This window comes from Rhinoderma darwinii, chromosome 2, assembly GCF_050947455.1.
Source record: "Rhinoderma darwinii isolate aRhiDar2 chromosome 2, aRhiDar2.hap1, whole genome shotgun sequence".
NCBI lineage: Eukaryota > Metazoa > Chordata > Amphibia > Anura > Rhinodermatidae > Rhinoderma > Rhinoderma darwinii.
In genome coordinates, this window is record NC_134688.1 from 208,584,420 (window position 1) to 208,606,308 (window position 21,889).

Consider the following 21,889-nt stretch of genomic DNA (forward strand, 5'->3'; position numbering starts at 1 on the left):
TCTTAGGTATTTGGAAATTTATTTTTTTATCCAGACAAGAATTTTAAACACCTACCTAAACACACAGAACAGGAAGTGTTATCATGGGGACACAGAAGTAGAGGAGCTAGAGGCTTTGGGTCTATATCTTCAAATGTCTTACTGCTCACATGCAAAAGATCATACGAAATACAGAACACAAGAATGTTTATACCCTTATAGGAGAACATACAAGTAGACAAGAAAACAGACCGGAAACGTTCATCTTTAAGCTTCTGTTCAAAGGTATTTTCAATATTCTTTACATCCAGCTCCCTCTTCCTGAGCAACTCATTCACACTTCTGTTCTTCTCTTCTTGTAACTTTTGAGCTCTAAAACAAAACGATACTCATATATAATATGGGTTTCAATAGATTATTAAAGACAGACTGAAAAATATGAGCTAAAGGCAGGTGCCACCTCCATCATACCATGTGGCAAGGCCAGAAGTTACCCAGCCTAATTTTCCTGGATCAGTTTAACATCATTCTCCCCTCTAGTTTTTTTTTCTTTATTTTGTTACCGTTTTTACAATTACTACCTCTTGCAAATTTCTCTTAAAGAAAATACCCCTTCCTATATTGCAGGTTTTAACGCCTTTCTGACACACCAAAATTAAAATAAAACATCATGTGTATCAAAATGATACATGAAATGTAACGAACATGAAGGTAAAATGAAAATTTAAAGGGGCTATCCCACTATAACAACCTATCACCTATCCACAGTATAGGTGATAAGTGTTTCATCTTTGGGGGACCCCCACCATTCACAAGAATGTATGTCCCGGATACTCTGATTGAATGGAGCGGCGATCACGCATGCACGCCGCTTCTCCATTCATTGTCTATAGGACTGACTGAGAAAGCCGAGCTCAGCCATTTCCATCAGTCCCATAAAGAATGAGTGGAGCGGTAACGTGCACGTGTGATCGCCGCTCCATTCAAACTGGGGATTTGGGACCCACATTCTTGTGATCAAGAGGTTGGGACCCCCAACAATCAAACACTTATCACCTATCCTGTGGATATGTAATAAATTGTTATGGTGGGACAACCCCTTTAATGGGCAAACAGATTATATACTAAAACATACAGCTCAAAAGCTTCAATGCGTTGGCGAAGGTCCATTTCTCTGTTTCGTACCGCTTCAATCTCTTTCAGTAGCGTCTGTCTCTGGGAATACACTTCCTGGGATTCAATCTGTAAGGAGAAAAGATGCTCCATCTAAACACTCTTTAAAATACCTGGCAACTGACTTAACAAGATGCTCTATTTTCTCTTTTCTTTATATTTAAGAATAGAACTAGTGGCAGCGGACTGCCAGGTCCATGCTTATCCCTCTGTGTCACATTTTTGAGAAACTACCAGCTCTCATACTGTGATTTCAATGAAAAATGGAGGTTAAAGGGGGTTAAAGAACTTCACATATGCCTATTTGGTTTCATCCAGGTTCACTTTAAAATACCAGTTAACATCCAGATATTATCCTGAGTAGCTTGGAAATTACAATACATTACGTAATCTGGATTCTTAAAGGGGTTGTTCCCTTTTTAGTTTATAAAGGGGGTTCCTTTTTCAGGATCCTCATCTTTTGGCTAGAGTGGAGAGCTCTGGAGGACCAGTCCTGCATTACATAGACAATCCCTCGATGGGCACTGTGTAATGCTTACTTTAACCTGTGGTGGAGCTGCATGGAAATTGAACACATACCGCCAGGATTCCCCACAGATCACGGCATATTGCTTGGTGTCCTAGCAGAGGAACATTTTGTGATCTGCTTGTTTTTAAGAACTCTGCTTACAAGTAGGGATTTTCCAAAGCAAACAAAACCTTTAAGCTAACCACACAAGGCCCAATGTCTCTGCCAAATCCAAGAATCAGGATGTTATGTAGGGGACAAGAAGTGGATCCGTCAGCTGAATACGCTACCCTAGGTAAGGTCAGCATATTACAGCTACAGGTCCATACTCCTAGTAAGTAAAGTATACTGAAGACAAAGCTGCTATGCAGATGGGCCTGAGCGTTGCGAGGCGGGCTGTGCCGGTGCTGAAGTGCTTGCTGCAGCTTGTGAAGATGAGGAGGCCGATGTTGAGCCGTTTGGCTAATAGGAAAGGTTAAAGAATACAGCGGACCCATAGTTATACACATTGTCCAGTGTATCCTTTCAGCGCTCCTATTAAGACAGAGCAGCAGCCTGGACCACTGATAAGATAGGAGGTGTAGATCAGACTACCTCAGGCTCCATAGATTATTATGTAGCGGAGCTGCAGGCACTGATCATAGCTTTGCCCTAATAGAACAGAAATAGCAGCCCAACTTAGGAAAATAAATAGCAAGTAAAAATCACAAATGGGCTTACATATAATTGAAGACTACCGCTTTTTTAATAGTGGCCAGCGTGGCAATCAGTTGATTGCTGTGGGTTTGCCTTCGCTAGCACATGCTAAACAGCTGTGAGCACCAGGGGAAGCCTGCATTTTTGTCTTTCTAAATGAATGGCCATCCATGTAATGCATAGATGGCCCAGGTCCACCAGAGTAAGGGCCTGTTCACATCACCGTTCACTTTCCGTTCAGGGGTTCAGTCTGAGGTTTCCTGGAACCCCGCAACGGAAAGCCAAACGGAAACCACAGCTTCTGTTCGCATCACCATCGATATCAATGGTGATGGAAACATTGCCAATGGCTTCCGTTTATCACCGTTCCGGCAGATTTCCGTTTTTCCGACGGAATCAATAGCGCAGTCGTCTGCGCTATTGATTCCGTTATTAAAACGGAAACCTGCCGGAATTGTGATGAACGGAAACCATTGGCAATGTTTCCATCACCATTGATATCAATGGTGACGGAAACGGAAGCTGTGGTTTCCGTTTGACTTTCCGTTGCGGGGTTCACCAGACCGGACACCCCCTCTGAGACATCCATTTGAGCTTAGAATATGGATAGGGGTTCTTTTTATGAGACAACCTGTTCAATCCTCAACTGGAATTTTACTTTAGTGTGACAAAAAGCGCACATCCAAACTCAGTTTATGTCAAGGATGTTTAATTCAGGCCTGGGCTTTACACTTATTTGAAGCTATATTTCTAATGAAAATAAAAACAGATCTAATAATAATGATAATAATACTATTTAAACTTAATGGAAATTGCAAATCATAAATGAACATTCTTTTTTTTATCATATGCATTCACAGACTTGACCATACAGACTATAAAATGATCAGCTTGCTACTACCTCCTGTTGCCTCTGAAGTCTCTCTATAGCGTTCTTTTCTCGCGACACTAAGTTATCATACTTCAATTGGTACGTCTTCTCCAATTCTCTCCGTAAATCAGAAATCTCCTTCTGGGACTTTTCTCTTTCTTCTAGTTTTATTTTTGCCAGTTCAACATCTTTAAAATGTTGAAACTTGTAAAAAAAATAAAAAAAATACAAAATCAATATTAGTGAAATAAAACATAACTTTTGTTCACAGGTTTGCTAAGGAACCTGATTATACATATGGGCTAAAGCTTCAGCAAGTCAAAATTCATACTTTAAAAAGGGGTTTCACAGGTTATGCCTATTTACACCTTTGAAAGCCAAAATTTTGTTTTGTTTTTTTCTACAAAAAGGTCAGTCAGTGTGATTAGTGCAACTTTCTATATCGTTTTTATTAAAAATTTGTTTCGCTTTGAGATACAGCTGCTCTGCATTCTCTATTTGGAAAGTTGCACTTATCACACGGACTGGCCCTTTCATTAAATTAAAAAAAAAAATAATTTGCCTTTCAAAAGTTTACATAGCCTTTGAAAGGCAATACATTGTGCACCGGCTCCGCTGGCAGAAAATGACACTAACCTTTTGAGCCATTTCCTGCTGGAGCTGTTCCTCAATTTCTCTGCGATACTCAGAAAGCTTGCCCTCCAGAGACTCAAATTTTGGACGTTTCGGATACATTTCTTCAAACTGTTCATCAATAAATTTCAGTTTCTCTACTATAAAATGAGAAAGGACATTTGAAAATAAGTGATTCTGTATTGGGTGTAAGCAATACAAATTTATTTTATAAAAATATATGTTTAAAATGAACAATATATTTCCGATAAAATAATTGAATAGAAAGCCAGCAGTTAAAGGAGACTCTTTACAATTGGGGTACAAACTGTATTCTGCAGATGATTTGCACCTAAATGGAAGGGGGTCCGCTGTGCTGGGGGAGAGAATTCTAGCTGGGGTGGCGGAGTATTTAAACTAGGGCTGAGGAGGGAGGTCAATGTAGAAAAAAAAGGGGTAGCCAGGTTAGAGAGGGGTCAGACTATATTGGTGGGGGGAGAAACAGAATGTGGGGAGAGGACTAGACAACAAGATAAGGAGATCCTTTCGTTACAAAACATCAGTGTAAATAAAAAGGACCGATTAATGTCAAATCACATTTCTGATAATAAAAGTGAAAAACTGACAGGCAAGTTAAAGTGTATGTTCACAAATGCCAGAAGTCTAGCAAGCAAAATGGGGGAGCTGGAGGCCTTGATACTGGAAGAAAATATAGATATAGTTGGTGTTGCTGAAACATGGCTGGACTCTTCACATGACTGGGCTGTAAATCTACAGGGTTTTACACTTTTTCGTAAAGACAGGACAAATAGGAAAGGTGGTGGTGTATGTCTGTATGTGAGAAGTGATATGAAGGCGAGTGTGAAAGAGACAATAGTGGGTCAAGACTGTGAGGAGGTTGAAACCTTGTGGGTGGAACTAGAAAGGGAGGTAAACACTGAAAAAATTACTTTTGGTGTAATCTATAGACCCCCCAATATAACTGAGGAGATGGAAGGTCAGATATATAAACAGATGGAGCGGGCTGCACAGGCGGGTACTGTAGTGATAATGGGAGATTTTAATTTCCGGGATATTAATTGGTGTCATGGTTCGGCTTCAACGGCAAAGGGGAGACATTTCCTCAACCTGTTGCAGGAAAATTTTATGGGCCAGTTTGTGGAAGACCCGACTAGAGGTGAAGCTCTGTTGGATCTGGTCATTTCTAATAATGCAGATCTTGTTGGGAATGTCAATGTTCGTGAAAACCTCGGTAACAGTGATCATAATATAGTTACATTTTACCTATACTGTAAAAAACAAACGCAGGCTGGGAGGGCAAAACCATTTAATTTTAAGAAAGCCAATTTCCCCAGGATGAGGGCTGCAATTCAGGATATAGACTGGGAAGAACTAATGTCAAATAATGGGACAAATGATAAATGGGAGATTTTCAAATCTACTTTGAGTTATTATAGTGCAAAATTTATTCCTACAGGTAATAAGTATAAACGACTCAAATTAAACCCCACATGGCTTACACCTTCTGTGAAAGGGGCAATACATGACAAAAAAAGGGCATTTAAAAAATACAAATCTGAGGGTACAGCTGTAGCCTTTGTAAAATATAAAGAGCTTAATAAAATCTGTAAAAATGTAATAAAATTAGCAAAAATACAAAATGAAAGGCAGGTGGCCAAGGATAGTAAAACAAATCCTAAAAAATTCTTCAAGCATATAAATGCAAAAAAGCCAAGGTCTGAACATGTAGGACCCCTAGATAATGGTAATGGGGAGTTGATCACAGGGGATCAAGAGAAGGCAGAGTTACTAAATGGGTTCTTTAGCTCTGTATATACAACAGAAGAAAGAGCAGCTGATGTAGCCGGTGCCAGTGCTGTTAATATATCAGTTGATATACTGAACTGGATGAATGTAGAGATAGTCCAAGCTATATTAAATAAAATAAATGTGCACAAGGCCCCGGGACCAGATGGGTTACACCCTAGAATTCTTAAAGAGCTTAGTTCAGTTATTTCTGTCCCCCTTTTCATAATATTCAGAGAATCTCTAGTGACAGGTATAGTGCCAAGGGACTGGCGCAGGGCAAATGTGGTGCCTATTTTCAAAAAGGGCTCTAGGTCTTCCCCGGGTAATTATAGACCAGTAAGCTTAACATCCATCGTGGGGAAAATGTTTGAGGGGCTATTGAGGGACTATATACAGGATTATGTGACAATAAATAGCATTATAAGTGACAGCCAGCACGGTTTTACTAAGGACAGAAGTTGTCAAACTAACCTAATCTGTTTTTATGAAGAGGTGAGCAGAAGTCTAGACAGAGGGGCCGCTGTGGATTTAGTGTTTTTGGACTTTGCAAAGGCATTTGACACTATCCCCCATAGACGCCTAATGGGTAAATTAAGGACTATAGGTTTAGAAAATATAGTTTGTAATTGGATTGAGAATTGGCTCAAGGACCGTATCCAGAGGGTTGTGGTCAATGATTCCTTCTCTGAATGGTCCCCGGTTATAAGTGGTGTACCCCAGGGTTCAGTGCTGGGACCACTATTATTCAACTTATTTATTAATGATATAGAGGAAGGGATTAATAGCACTATTTCTATTTTTGCAGATGACACCAAGCTATGTAATATAGTTCAGACTATGGAAGATGTTCATGAATTACAGGCAGATTTAAACAAACTAAGTGTTTGGGCGTCCACTTGGCAAATGAAGTTTAATGTAGATAAATGTAAAGTTATGCATCTTGGTACCAACAACCTGCATGCATCATATGTCCTAGGGGGCGCTACACTGGCGGATTCACTTGTTGAGAAGGATCTGGGTGTACTTGTAAATCATAAACTCAATAACAGCATGCAGTGTCAATCAGCTGCTTCAAAGGCCAGCAGGATATTGTCGTGTATTAAAAGAGGCATGGACTCGCGGGACAGGGATGTAATAATGCCACTTTACAAAGCATTAGTGAGGCCTCATCTAGAATATGCAGTTCAGTTCTGGGCTCCAGTTCATAGAAAGGATGCCCTGGAGTTGGAAAAAATACAAAGAAGAGCAACGAAGCTAATAAGGGGCATGGAGAATTTAAGTTATGAGGAAAGATTGAAAGAATTAAACCTATTTAGCCTTGAAAAAAGACGACTAAGGGGGGACATGATTAACTTATATAAATATATTAATGGCACATACAAAAAATATGGTGAAATCCTGTTCCTTGTAAAACCCCCTCAAAAAACAAGGGGGCACTCCCTCCGTCTGGAGAAAAAAAAAGGTTCAAGCTGCAGAGGCGACAAGGCTTCTTTACCGTGAGAACTGTGAATCTATGGAATGGCCTACCGCAGGAGCTGGTCACAGCAGGGACAGTAGATGGCTTTAAAAAAGGGTTAGATAATTTCCTAGAACAAAAAAATATTAGCTCCTATGTGTAGAAATTTTTCCTTCCCTTTTCCCTTCCCTTGGTTGAACTTGATGGACATGTGTCTTTTTTCAGCCGTACTAACTATGTAACTATGTAACAATGGCCAGTAATTAAACTGGATGTTTACATCTCATGTATTTGGTTGTGTCCCATAGTGATCAATAAAGTGACTACAGACAGCAAAATTCAGAGGAAGAGGCAACACAAATATGTTGAAACGATTCATAGCAGTCAAAGTAGAGCATCAATGCTCTGCATAGAAGAAGAAAAGACAAAAGGAGTATACTGCAGATTTACTCAGGTCTGATTTTTTTTTAGAATGTAATGGAGGTACGTTAAACTTGCTACCAAAGAGTAATACGAAGCCTTATACAAGTGTGAATTGATTATTATATAATAAGTAAACAATACCTATTGACTCCTTGTAAGGAGAAGTTGTGATTGTCTGGGTATCCGCATCCCTGCCATCTTTATGGAGGAGGTAGTCTATCAGTTCTGTCAGGATTTGTAGAAGAAAACCTTTAAAAACAAAGAAAAGTGAGCCATAAAAAGAGCTAAAAGAAACAAATACACTTATATTTTTATAACCATTATTTCACCATCCATGCATAAATGAATTTAAAAAAAGCATCATGTATCAGGGTATATGGAAACTGGCAATCACATAAGGTCTATGAAGCCAGAGCAGATAGTGGTTACAAAGAGTGTCTCTTGCTCTGGAGGACTCGGCACGACCACGTACATTGCATGGTCCCCTATTGGATTCTCTGGGCACTGTATGAACCTACACAGCTGAATGTGGTGGGATTCTAGCAGCCCGCTCATCGTCAGGGAAGCGGTCAAATGAAAGGGGATTGCCCTGATGGGACAATCTTTTTTTAAAGCCCATCAGCATGTTGGGTTTCAAAAATACACACAAAAAAAATACTTGTGGGAATTAGGGATGTCACGATAGCAGAATTTGGACTTCGATACCGATACTTCGTGTAGTATTGCGATTTCGATACCAAAACGATACTTTGCCAACAGGAATAATAAAAAAAAAAGTTCTTCCATTTTCTGATGAGGCGCGAGGTGTTATGATGAATTTAAACCTCCACGTGCCTCACATTAATAGTAATTAACCCCATCATGTGTCATAATGGGTTAATGTGTAAGGTACATGATGGGGTTAATTACTATTAATGTGAGGCACATGGAGGCACAATTCATCACACCTCGTGCCTCACAATAATAAGTGAGAGAAAGCAGTTTATTTAATTTTTTTACAGAATAAATGATGCAAAAAAATTGTTGTGCAGGTTATTACGGCCGCGTCAATACCGAATACGTGTATTTTATGTATTAAGACTTATTTTAATGTTTATTGTAAAAAAGGTGTATGTGTATTTTTTTAAATTTAATATTACTTTATGTTTTTACTTTATTTTTAAACTTTAATGTACTGGGATATATCTATATACCAGTACATTAGCGGATAGTACCTAAGTAGGCCCTAACAACAGGAAATATGGTCAGACAGTCCTGGGGTCCTTCAATGGACCCTGGGCTGTCTGCCCATATATGGTATGTCCCTCAATCGCGTCACAGGGATTCCTGTGATGCGATCCAAGGGGTATCCCCCCCCCCCCTTCTCATTTACCTCTGAATGCTGCAGTCAGCTTTGATTGCAGCATTCAGGGGAATAGCGGCGGAGATAAGAGGTTTCTCTGATCTCCGCCATCATAGAGCGGGGCTGCGGTTGTGTAATACAGTCATTGCCCCGCTCCTGACATTAAGTGCGCGTGCGGTAAGCATGCGGTGATGCGGCCGGCGCTGCACTAATGAGCGGCGGTTCAGGCACTGAAGACAGAACATGGGGGTGTTTTGCAGTGCGCCCGCCATGTTCTGTCTTCAGTGTCGCCGCTCATTAGTGCAGCGCTGGTCGCATCACATCATCCCGACAGCGCGCACTTGTCAGGACTCAGGAGTGGGGCAATGACTGTATTACACAGCCGCAGCCCCGCTCTCATACATTCATGTATTACCATACTAAGCCGTGCGGCCGCACAGCTAAGTATTGAAATACATGAAATAACGGTATCGAACCGTTTGGGGATGCAGAGTATCGAAACAGTATCAATGTTTCGATGCATCCCTAGTGGGAATATAATGCCATATTTAATCTATCGTCGAACATGTAACTTGGACACATTGATTTTAGATTCTATTACAAACAAAAACACTAATGCCTTGACTCAACCAAGTCTAAGGGCTCATTCAGACGAGCGCGATTCTTGTCCGTGTGCTGTGCGCTGAAACGCACAGCACACGGACCCATTGATATCAATGGGGCCATTCCCACATGCGTTTCTTTTCATGCAGCGTGTCCATTGCGTGAAACTCACTGCATGTCCTATATTGGTGCATTCTCATGCACCTAGTCGCCCATTGAAGTCAATGGGTGCGTGAAAACCACGGACAGCACACAGACGCACATCCGTGTGCTTATCTGTGTTTCACGCATCAATTACATTGAAAAAAAAAGTGCTTGCAAGTGCGTAAAAAACACATGCCACACGCAAAGAACACTGATGCAAAAATGCAATGCGCACAAACCGTTATGTGCGCACTTTTTTTGCACGTAAATCTGTCACGCTCGTGTGAATGTAGCCTTACTATGTGGATAACCAGAAATCAGAACAAATAACTATACCTTTTGTACTGCTATTCTGGTGGGTTGACGTCTGCGGGAGAGAAATAATGCAATAAAAATAAGCATACAGATAATTACAACATAACAAGTATAAGAAACAATAAAAATACACATTACCAGAGATTTGTAGAGCTTGGATTGGGGGTTGATTTTCAGAAGCTGCATTAAATCATGGACTGAGAAATCCTTCATGAAACAAAAAAAAAAACGTGATGTGAACACAGCCTAAACACTACACCAAGCTCTTAGATTCACTACTACAATATACACAATTAAATAATTACAAATCAAAACATGAAATATCACCACAAATTGTCAATCTTTAGTTTTAGGTCTTCCTCCCCCATAAAGTGAAATAGGACAACAGTCAGATTGACATGTACTAGTAGATACATGCACTGATCTGCCATAATATTCTCATGTTCTTCAAACCATTCCTGAATAATTTTTGTAGTGCTTTCCGCCATCTTTCTATCGTAGCCAGCAGTAACTTTGTCAGCAATTTGTGCTACAGTAGCTCTTCTGTGGGATCACTCCCCAGCGCACATCAACGAGCCTTGGGCATCCATGACCCGGTCACCGGTTGTCCTTCCTCGGACCACTTTTGGTAGGTACTAACCACTGCATACCGGGAACACCCCACAAGACCTGCGGGTTTGGAGATTCTCTGATCTAGTCGTCTGACCATTATAATTTGGCCCCTGTCAGATCCTTACACTTGCCCGTTTTTGCTGCTTTCGACCTTAAGAACTGACTGTTTACTTGCTGCGTAATATATCTCACCCCTTGTCAGGTGCCTTTGTAAGGAGATAATCAATGTTATTCACTTCATCGATCAGTGGTTTTAATTGCTGATCGGTATATATGGCACTTACGTCTGAAGTATTGATCGAAACAAATGCAACGTACCTTTTCTTTCTCTAGTCCACACTCTGGGTAAAACACAGAGAGAGAGAACTCATAACCACATCTTCTCAGGTGATCTGCCACTAAACTATTACAGGCCCTGTGTAATAGGGAGTCCCCAGAAACAAGTGGAGAATGAAGGGACTCGCCACTAACCGCACGATGCTTCAGATCTTGAATGAGCTGATTTCTTAGTTGAGTCTTGTAAAAGTTAAAAATAAAAAGTTTTACTTGATCAAACAAGGGAAACGTTGATTTTTAATATTTGTATTTGCTTTTCCGGTTTAAATCCAATAAAGCGTATATTTATCGCATGTAACGTTCTAATAAACTTGGACATGATCGGGACATGTTTTAAGCCTCTGGATGTAAAAAAACCCACTTTCAATTCACTGGCAGCAAGCAGACATATTAAAAATGGTGCGGAATTGAAACAAAGTATATTAGAAAGTTTCAGAACTTTTTTTAAATTATACAATAATTAAGGCTTATTAACATAAAACTAAAAAATGGATGTCAATTAATATTTATGTGGTCTATTCATACCATAAATCTTATCCAGCAATCTGATATGCCTATGCAAGTATGCGTTTCCCAAAAACATCTGTAAACTACGTGGCACTGCCCTGTATCGTATAAGGAAACGAAAACACAGTTTTACACTCAAATTCCGCTTTGCTTTTAGGGTCCACAATCTTTAAGGCCTTGTTCACACGTTGAGGATTCTGTCAGGGTTCAGGTGTGGATTCCGTCACCAACGCATGTGAATGGCTTATTTTATAACACCATTCTCAAGCGCAGGAAAATAAAAATCTGCGCGGAATAATGAACACGCTACAGATTTTAAAATCCCCAGCATATTCATTATGGACAAAAATTCCCCACTGAACAGCTGCGGACTAGCTCTATTGAATAGCTACGGGGCTAATCTGCGTGCGAATCCTCTAGCCAATCCGCAGCATAAATCTGAGGTTTAGCTGATGATTTCGGATGCGGATTTTCTAAAAAATGAGTGAACATAGCCTAATAGTAAGAAAACAAAGACATACCTTAAGGGAGTCCAAAACGCCCTTCTTTTTAAACGTCTGATAAAGTCTTTTCCGCAGTTCTTCTTGGGATAAACATTTTGGCTCGCTTTGAGACATTTGGCCTGAAAAGGTAAAATATCTGAAAAAGAATAATATGACAATATATTTAATGTAAAAGTAAAGCCTCCACATAAAGAGTCGAGTAACTGTTTAAATACGGTGCTCTTCTAATTTTCTGTTCCTTGTGATCACAGGACAGCGCAGCCGAACTACAGATCTCAGAACCGATGGCAGCCGAGTGCACGCCACAGATGGCGCCATTCACAGTGAATGATAGACCAGGATCAAGTCATAGTTGGAGAATCACTACTTCTATTGTTGATTGATATGTGAGAAGAATGAGATAGGACAGATCAACGTAACGGCACAGGAGGTGTACATACGTGATCAACGCACATTCCGAATACCAGGGTCAGTATATAGAGGGACGGAGAGGATGGCATTGTGCATGTAGGACCACCTGAATGGAGCACTTCTAGTAGTTGCGCCATATTCCACACTGTGCGCGGTCTTCCCCATTCAGCACTACACCAGTATTAGTTAATGTGCCAAAATATTTTACAATATTATTTTTATTTTTCGTTCTTCACATTTTGGGAAAAGTTGATCCCATTACAATATACATGAATGATGCTGGCATTGACTGAAGTGTCATTATAAGGCATCTTAGAGCTACAGTATTGATCATGCCAGGCCTGGGATTGTATTGGAATATATAAGAATGAGTCTAGAAACACAGCTGAATGAGACACACACCACCCTGTATTCCCACCGAATAGAACCGCATATTAATTCTATACTGTATACATGTGCGGCAGTTCACAATGGCAGAAAATATCTGATTCTCACCTCCCAGGAGCATACAGCAACGCTCTCTGCCAACCGCCAGCTTTGTGTAAACACAGCGCACATAACCGCCTGGATTCCTGTACAACCAATCACACCAAGAACTTCCGATCACCTGCGATGTACCCGCCCCTAAGAGAACCGAAAGTGGGTTTCCGCGTTCCAAACCTCGTTTCCAAAATGTTAGTTTTCGTTTTAAATAAAGTTGTTATACAGCGGAAGTGCAGACGCCTGAAAGGAGGACGTTTTGATGGAATTTCATGGTGGCAGGTTGACTAGTTTGCGGATGTGAACCTTTGGGACTGGTCTTTGGTTACTTGGGCAGAGGTGAGCGTCATGCTCTGCGTAGTTTTCATCGTCTAAGTTACTCAGTAGGTTTACCTGCAACTATGGAAAATAAAATGACATACTCGGCACTGCTACATATGTATGTCACCCTTTCTTCTGTTACTGGGTCAGGGGCGTAGCTAAAGGCTCATGGGCCCTGGTGCAAGGATTCAGCTTGGGCCGCGCCTATGGCCAGCCGCCTTGTCCAACAGCCCCCCCAGTATATTCCCCCCCCCCCCATAGCCTGCCCCATACAGTATAATTCTCCCTGTAACTGTCCCCATAACTGCCCCCATACAGTATAATGCTCCTCATAGCTGCCCCAACACAGTATAATGCCCCCATAAAGTATGATGCCCCATACAGTATAATGCCCCCCCCCTCATAAATGCCCTCATACAGTATAATGCCCCCATAGCAGCCCCATACATTATAATGCCCCTCATAGCTGCCCCCACACAGTATAATGCTCCCATAGCTACCCCACACAGTATAATGCCCCCCATAGCAGACCCCATACAGTATAATGCCCCTCATAAATTCCCCCATACAGTATAATGCCCCCATAAAGTATGATCCCCCATAGCGGCCCCATACAGTATAATAACCCCCCCCCCCCCATAAATGCCCTCATACAGTATAATGCACCCATAGCAGCCCCATACAGTATAATGTCCCTCATAGCTGCCCCCACACAGTATAATGCCCCACACAGTATAATGCCCCCTTTAGCTGCCCCCACACAGTATAAAGCCCCCATAGCTGTCTCCCTACAGTGTAATGCCCCCATAGCTGCCACCATATCAGCCCCCCCGACAGTATAATGCCCCCATACGGTATAATGTCCCTCAGCTGCCACCATATCAGCCCCCATACAGTAATGCCCCTCATAGCTGCCACCATATCAGCCCCCCCCCTCCTTATACAGTATAATTCCTCCATATGTGCATAATAGAAAAATAATAAAGTTGCTTACCTATCCCCGTTCCCATGATGGGTGGAGGATAAGATCCTTCTCCTCCTTTGCCCTGTGTTATGAGTGACTCGGCGCAGGCAGGCGCGATGACGTCACTAAATCGCGCCTGTCTGCGCCGAGCCGCTAATAGCTCACGACAGTGAATGCTGGAGGAAGGACAAGAATTGTAATCTGCACACCTTGATTGTGTTCAAAATAATATCTTTATTTGTTTCTCAGGATAAATGCCAGAGGCTATACGTGCAACGTCAACGTTTCAGTCGTGAGACCTTCGTCGGGCACTGAGCCGTACTGGGGACTCGATCTGTTTGTATAATGCGTAGTAGCGCTGCTATCAATTGGATGTGGCGGTTTACCGCTCTTATCGGCGCTGATAAGAGCGGTAAACCGCCACATCCAATTGATAGCCACGCTACTACGCATTATACAAACAGATCGAGTCCCCAGTACGGCTCAGTGCCCGACGAAGGTCTCACGACGTTGACGTTGCACGTATAGCCTCTGGCATTTATCCTGTGAAACAAATAAAGATATTATTTTGAACACAATCAAGGTGTGCAGATTACAATTCTTGACCTACATCTGGGTTGGGACCCTGTCTAGCACCCGAAAAACACCGGTGCCGTCTGAACACAACCGTAGATGCTGGAGGAAGGAGCCGTCGGCTCCTTGCTCCAGGATTAAATTCAACTGGATCTGCATCCTGAGGACGTGAATATAGTTGGAAACAGGACCTCGGTGAGTGGTTCGCGACCCCCCCCCCCCGGATGTCTTTACACGACCCCCCCCCCCAGGGGGAGTGCGACCCACAGTTTGTAATGTATTGTGTCGTGCAGTTTGTGTTTGCGGTGGAGAGAGGAGAGGGGGGGCCTGTAATTTAAAGCCCCTCTCTCCACCGCAAACACAGACTGTACAATACAATACAACACACATACATTACGGGCCCCCTCTGCAGCTCACCTGCAGTCTTCCATGCTCTTCCGCATCGGCTCTTCCACAGTGGCTGGAACGCCCCCTCTCGTGACTGTGACGTCTAAACAAACCATGCCCGTAACCAGGAAGTGCCGGCACCACGGCACATACAAACTTTGTATTAGCACGCTGTGTGGTAACGTGGGCCTGGTCGCAACTGCGACCGCTGCGACCCCTATAGCTATGCCGGTGGTCACGGTAGTGTTGGTATCAGAGTATGCACGAATAGTGCCCATTGAAATCCGTGTGGGAGTGCAGTCCCCCCAGTGGAAGAGACTCTTCAGAGTGTTTGTTATGAGAAGTCTATGGAGTTTCAGTATCGCAGGATGGTCAGCGGGGGAGAATTATTTAATACTGGATAAAAGTAGACCGGACGGGCAGAAACCGCACCAAATTATTCATGGTGGTGCACGCAGTATGATAGATTTAACACCACTTGCTAGCCATGTTAGATGCTTCTCTCTTCGTTGCACCACCTCTTGGCTTAGTATACTTTACAATATTGTTGAATACTTTTGAATATTTATCGCTGGTGATTAGGCCAGAGTGACCAAGATACAGACCCCTGAGGATGAGTATTTGAAACGCGTAGGGTCGTTTTTGTATGTGGGATTGTTGCATAGGGGACAGTAGCATTGTAGTGGACCCAGCACTAGGAGACTCCGGTGTTTGATCACGGACCCTGGTGTGTTCTTGGGGCTCGTACTATTGTTGTGCCCAGGTTAAATGCTGATTCCGGTGAATATCTAGACAAACACTGAGATATACTTCTCTTAATACTCAGTGTTTATTGTTTAATACATTTTTTAATATACACGGCGGGGCTTTTTTCACAGTGGTGTGTTACCCCTGTTTTTAGCGAGTTACTATAATAAATGGTATATTTTACTCAATTGTCACTTCAGTGAATTTACTAGTATACTTTACACCAATATTTTGTGCCAAAAGAATTGAGTATGCCATTAATAGTTATGGCACATACGCCTCTTTTCAAGACCCTTATCAAAACTGTTGAATGAGGTGTCAAAAAGGGTCACATAATAAATTTGGCGCACTGGTTGTAAGCCAGTTTTAATACAGTTTGAGGAAGATTTCTGGCGCATTTTGGGATGTGAATCTCACACTATTGTGTTTTTCATAACTAGTGACGACAAACATTGGAGCAGTTGTACATAACAACCAATAATATTTCAGTTTGCGTTTTTGCAGTGCAGGGTTGAGAATGTTACAAGTGATCTGATTCGCTGTAGTAAACTGCACTTCTGCGCTATGTTTTTACACCACTGCTCACGAGATCTGCTCTTCGATCTGTCATTATTCACCAAAGAGAGAATGGATTCCAGCACAACGGAGAATGGAAGCACTCCTAAGGCTGAGTTCACACAGAGTTTTTTGCAGGCAGAAAATTCTGCATCAAAATTCCGTTGGGAATTTTGAGGCCGATTTTTTTTTTTATCTGCCTGCACGCAGTTTGCTGCGTTTTTCGCAACATGTTTCGCTCGCGCCCATTGAGTGCCACGGGCAAATACGGGAGGTCAGAGGCGTAAACGCCCGAAGATAGGGCATGTCCCTTCTTTTTACCACGAGCGTTTTTTGGGTGGGAGACAGACTCACCTGAACATCTGTCTTTTCCATACAGCTACTTGGGCATGGTGATTAATAGGATCTTGCAGAACAATCATCTGCACATCCCACACCAACCAAGTCATGTTAGGCCTTAGGGTAGCATGGCAAGGACTGTTCGCTTTTCTCTGAGACCGTTTTGATATATAATATGTTTTATTATGGATGGACTGCTTTTGATCCTATAAATGCATCACTGGCCATAGTCCATGTAAAAGCCTAAGTAAAACATCTGTTTTTCACACTTTTTAAGAATTAAAAAGGCGTATTTAAACAACCTTAAACCCCTTCATTGACAAATCCCCAAACCTGTGTTTAATTCTCCAAGTATTAACCTAATATGTTGATGGTTTTTTACAGTATCGCTTTGTATCTTCACAATGCTTTTACTTCTATACGACACAAATGTATTCCCTCATGTTAAATGCTATAAAACATCTGCCTGTATTTTAGGAGTCTACAGCTGTGAGGACCATGTCTGGCAGCTTCTACTTTGTGATTGTGGGGCATCATGACAATCCAGTATTTGAGATGGAATTTCTGCCTCCAGGAAAAACGGAATCGAAGGTACTTTGCTACTATCACATTAAACACCCCATTCAGCATTTAGTGACACACCTGACCGTATAGTATCTGAGCCTGGGATGTCACATTGTGGATTAAATTAATCTTTTTATGTGGATTGCGTCAAAACAGCGCCGGTGCCACAAACTTTGGAAAAACGCAGCAGTTTTGCAGTGATTTATGTAAAAAAAAAACGAGCATTTAAACCGCAATGTGAGATTCCATCCTTAAAGGGAAGGTGTCACGAAAAAAAAATAACTGTCTGAAGGTATGTGAAAGGGCTGCAGCAAGGACACGTTCTCAAATGTATGGGACAGGGCGGGCATGGCTGCATCAAGGACACACTAGGGACAACCAAGCATTGTACAGACAGGGATAGGGGGGCTTAGGTCAGTGGGCCCCAGAGAGAGGACATATTTCTTATAACCCGTATTGAGAAAGCTTTTATTATTCATGAATAAGAGGGCTAGATAAAAAATTTAAAAAAAACACAAGCCCAAAAGCCAACCTTTCAAATGTTCAGTTTGACCTTTTGTCATTATTTTTTTACGCACCTGATGAAAAATAGCTCTGACACGAATAAATGTTAGGAAACCGGTATAAACTTTATAGCAGGTCTGACCTTTATAAGGCAAAGTTCTGTCATTAGACATTGTTAAATATGTTGTATATCTGGGACTAACAAACAAGGCCCCATTACTACCTGACGCTGTTCACACTTCCGTTAGTCCTTCTCTGTCAGGTCTCCGTGGCACTTTGATGGCCAGTATAGGCAGTAAAACACAAAACCTGATGCCCCTATCGTAAGCCAATGGGATCTGTCGGTGTCTGCTCTAAACAAATTGATCACAGCCATAATATCTCTTGTAACAACAGAAATTCTAATGCTAGTGTGAACAGAGCCTTCACTTTCTGTGGCAGTATCGGCGGGCAACTGTTTGATACATACGGGGCATTTGTAATCCTTTTCACAAACTTATTATGAAAGTTTTCCGCTCTTGTGTGTTCCTATTACAACTAAGTTTATCAGCATAGAGCATGTGCAAAATCAATCAAACGTATCTAATGGTCCAAAATATCGATGTATGATCTTTCTCCTTTTTCATAATTCACCAAGGATGATCATCGTCATCTGAACCAATTCATAGCACATGCTGCATTGGACCTTGTGGACGAGAACATGTGGCTGTCCAACAACATGTACCTCAAGACAGTTGACAAATTTAATGAATGGTTTGTTTCTGCATTTGTAACCGCTGGACATATCCTTTTTATGCTGATAAAGATAAGATTTTGACATTTCTGCATACTAAATACATTTATATTCTATATTTTAACTATTGAAAAAGAAAAAAAAAGTGGCCGTAGGTTAAAGGGGTTGTCCAACAAACAAAAGTACTTTTTAAACAATAGATCCTGCAAAATTAAAGGGGTTATTTGGGGACTAAATATTGCTTGGGATTTATATTTTTCTGTGAAAAGAAGTCTCTTACTAATGTATTTTCATTTTTAATTCTGTACTAAACTAGCTCGTGTAGTTCAAACCCATTGAAGTGGTGGCGGAATGCCTGTTTCACCATTTTTGTCGATTTTCTAGTTTATAGAATACAATAAGAATAATTATTATTTTTTTTGTCATAAATTCACCAAAAGCAAATCTCAAACCTGGTGTATGTAATTCCTCGATGCATTGTAATGGGTGACGGCAAAATGCAAATCAGGCTAAAAATTTTCTTACCTTCAGCTTTGAGCCTGAACATTACTGCATACAGAAAATGTTTATTTATCAGCCATGTAATAAGATTTCCCCAGTTAGACAAGGCGACAACTGCTTGTAAAGGGTCAATCTGAGTATAAGGGTATGTGCACACGTAGTGACCAAAAACGTCTGAAAATACAGAGCTGTTTTCAAGGGAAAACAGCCCCTGATTTTCAGACGTTTTTTGAGCAACTCGCGTTTTTCGCGCCGTTTTTTACGTCCGTTTTTGGAGCTGTTTTCATTGGAGTCTATGAGAAAACCGCTCCAAAAACGTCCAAAGAAGTGTCCTGCACTTCTTTTTACGAGGCGTAATTTTACGCGTCGTAATTGCCGTACGACGCGTAAAATTGCGCGTCGTGGGAACAATACAGCGTTATACCCATAGAAAGTAATGGGCAGATGTTTGACAACGTATTTGAGACGTATTTTCAGACGTAAAACGAGGCAAAAAACGCCTCGTATACGTCTGAAAATAGGTCGTGTGAACCCAGCCTAACTGCAAAGACACAGAGCCCGCAGCAGCCATTGAGGAGAAAGCTGTGACAGAATTTACCTCTGCTGCTTCTTTTAGCCTCCTCATCATTGCTGCTCCATAATAATGAGAAATCCATCTTACATTGCTGTTAATATAACAACCTCCTCCAGCATGAAGTAATATAGCAGCTGAGATCTCCGTTGTCCACGTGATGCACACTCAGTCTCCCCCTCCCCCCTCTCATAGTGGACTCTCCCAGCTCAGAAGCAGGAAATCCCAGAGCAGTCAACATCTTTTGAGATTTTGTTCTCTGCTGCCTGTGGAGTCTTTCATTTTCCTTTTAATAAAGGGCCGGCGCTTTTATCACTAAATTAGAGAGGAAATGTTTTAATTTACCTAAATATAATTGAGAGAGGTTTTGTCTCCTATTACTTCAAGGTTTCCGGGGAAGTGATAGATCCTTTGATTAAATATTTGGCTCATATATTTGTGATAATACATACTTGCACAAAGTTCTTGTATTTATTAAAACATGTATGTTCCCTTTTGTCTGCTTTAGCACATATGGATGTAATATATATGGGGTACTGTCCCCCTTCCACCTCCGATTAGCCAGAGTGCAGAGCCCCTATACACCAACTCTATAGAAATGATGGATTACACTGCATTCACTGAAATGAAACCTAGGGGAAGAGTCGAATCTTTCCTTCAGGATTGATTTTAATGGGTGCAGTGTAATCCATCATTTCTATTGCAGGTGGAATGAGCACACACTTTCTGAGACGTACCAGCTGATTGGGATAGGGGTGGTGTTCGGTCCTGGCAGTGATTCCAACCATATTGGCACATCATTGGGAAACTTTTAGCATTGGTAGATGTGGCCCAAACTGGACAAATCTTTAAATGCTATGCTTCACAATAGAAGTAAAAGACTTGAAATTAAGCTCGAAATATCCTGTTTTCGGTATGTATTGTTTAAAAATGTTAACTTTTATATGTGCCTGGAAGAACCTTTTAATTATTGGGCTGAAATAAGTTGTACAGGACCAATATGTAAAAATATAAAAAGCTTTTCAGTATACGTACTGTATGGATCCTTTTTTTATTCCAGTCAATCTCAGCCGCCCGATCCTCCTGTAGATGGTAACACGTCACCTGACTGGCCCACTGCTGTGACATGTCATCCACAGTGATGTCACCGAAACTGTTTGACCTAAATAATCATTTTAAAAGCCTACACGTTGTGCCTACAAATACAAAACCAATGCCTTTTTGGGCAAATATTCTGGTATATGCTGGTTTTTGGGTGGTTTGTTTTGCATCGGGCAGCAGGGTTGCTAATGTCCATGCATTGTCTTTCTGTCTGAATTTTCCTTAGCATTTTTTTTTTTTTCTTTACATATGAGATTAATTATGCTACATGATGTACGACAAGAAGATGGAATTAAAAATTTCTTCAATGAAGCATATGACTTATACATCAAGGTATGATATAATATGTTGTCGGTGTGCGCCTATTACGGCGTATAGCTTGTCCGTCTGTATATAATGTATTTATGTATACAAACCTATTCTGTTTTTCGTCCTGCAGTTTGCCATGAATCCATTTTATGAACCAAATACTCCAATACGATCAACTGCGTTTGACCGCAAAATACAGTTCCTTGGCAAGAAGCATCTACTAAGCTGAATACAAGTGTAGATTGTGCAGCACAAGTGTGTGATCCTACATACAAGCCGTGTTGGGGGTCACAAGTGAATGTTTCCATTGATTGAAAGTCTTATCAGGAAGTGAACCTAGGTATTAATCTCTGAAAGGATGTGGAATTGGCGGGCAGATGAGGCTGTTTATGTGTTGATCATTCGCAGTTGTAAATATTCTGTGATTTAAAACCATGTATATATCCCTTGGACAGAGGCTTTCTTGTTATATACTTAATATGTAGCAATATTGTCATGCTTTTTCATTATTTGTAGATCGCTCCCTGATGTGTCCTGTGACTTGTTTGTTCAGTTATTTATTTGTGTTCCTTCCATAGAAGTTGTTTAGAGAACATACTGAAGGGATTGTGTGTGATGTCAGAAATGGTTTATAGTCTGTGAATAATAAACTCTTCTAGAAGTCAGTTCAAATATACTTCTGTTTTACAGTCAAATATACTAATGACTCAGATATTAAACATACATACATACATACATACATACATACATACATACATACATACATACATTAAAACCAGTTAAGAGGTCGGGTTTTTGGCCCTAGAAAAGATTCCAGCTCCTTTACTATTTTCTATGATGCCTAAAACCAGAAGACATCTGGCAGATCCAGAAGAAAAATGTCTCTGTTCTTAATGGGCTGGATCAGACAGATTAGTAAAATTCTTAAAGGAACACTAAA

At 41.1% G+C, this 21,889-nt stretch overlaps 2 protein-coding genes across 2 annotated transcripts in view; one reads left to right on the forward strand and one right to left on the reverse strand.

Annotated features, from left to right (window-relative positions):
• Window positions 1-12,920, reverse strand: part of OFD1 (OFD1 centriole and centriolar satellite protein) — a 61,001-nt gene extending 48,081 nt beyond the window's left edge. The window contains exons 1-10 of the mRNA XM_075852793.1: window positions 12,796-12,920; window positions 11,908-12,025; window positions 10,862-11,059; window positions 10,070-10,138; window positions 9,953-9,983; window positions 7,669-7,776; window positions 3,864-4,000; window positions 3,258-3,431; window positions 1,115-1,221; window positions 232-351 (exon numbers count right to left, since the gene is read on the reverse strand). Coding sequence (XP_075708908.1) covers window positions 232-351; window positions 1,115-1,221; window positions 3,258-3,431; window positions 3,864-4,000; window positions 7,669-7,776; window positions 9,953-9,983; window positions 10,070-10,138; window positions 10,862-11,059; window positions 11,908-12,003 — 1,040 coding nt within the window. The 5' untranslated portion in view covers window positions 12,004-12,025; window positions 12,796-12,920. The remainder of the gene's footprint in view (window positions 1-231; window positions 352-1,114; window positions 1,222-3,257; window positions 3,432-3,863; window positions 4,001-7,668; window positions 7,777-9,952; window positions 9,984-10,069; window positions 10,139-10,861; window positions 11,060-11,907; window positions 12,026-12,795) is intronic.
• Window positions 12,921-12,979: 59 nt separating this feature from the next.
• Window positions 12,980-21,614, forward strand: TRAPPC2 (trafficking protein particle complex subunit 2). The gene is made up of 5 exons (XM_075852794.1): window positions 12,980-13,119; window positions 17,144-17,257; window positions 18,372-18,514; window positions 20,886-20,973; window positions 21,080-21,614. Exons 2-5 carry the CDS (start codon window positions 17,165-17,167, stop codon window positions 21,176-21,178), a joined length of 423 nt encoding a protein of 140 aa, XP_075708909.1. The 5' UTR covers window positions 12,980-13,119; window positions 17,144-17,164; the 3' UTR covers window positions 21,179-21,614.
• The last annotated feature ends 275 nt before the right edge of the window (window positions 21,615-21,889 follow it).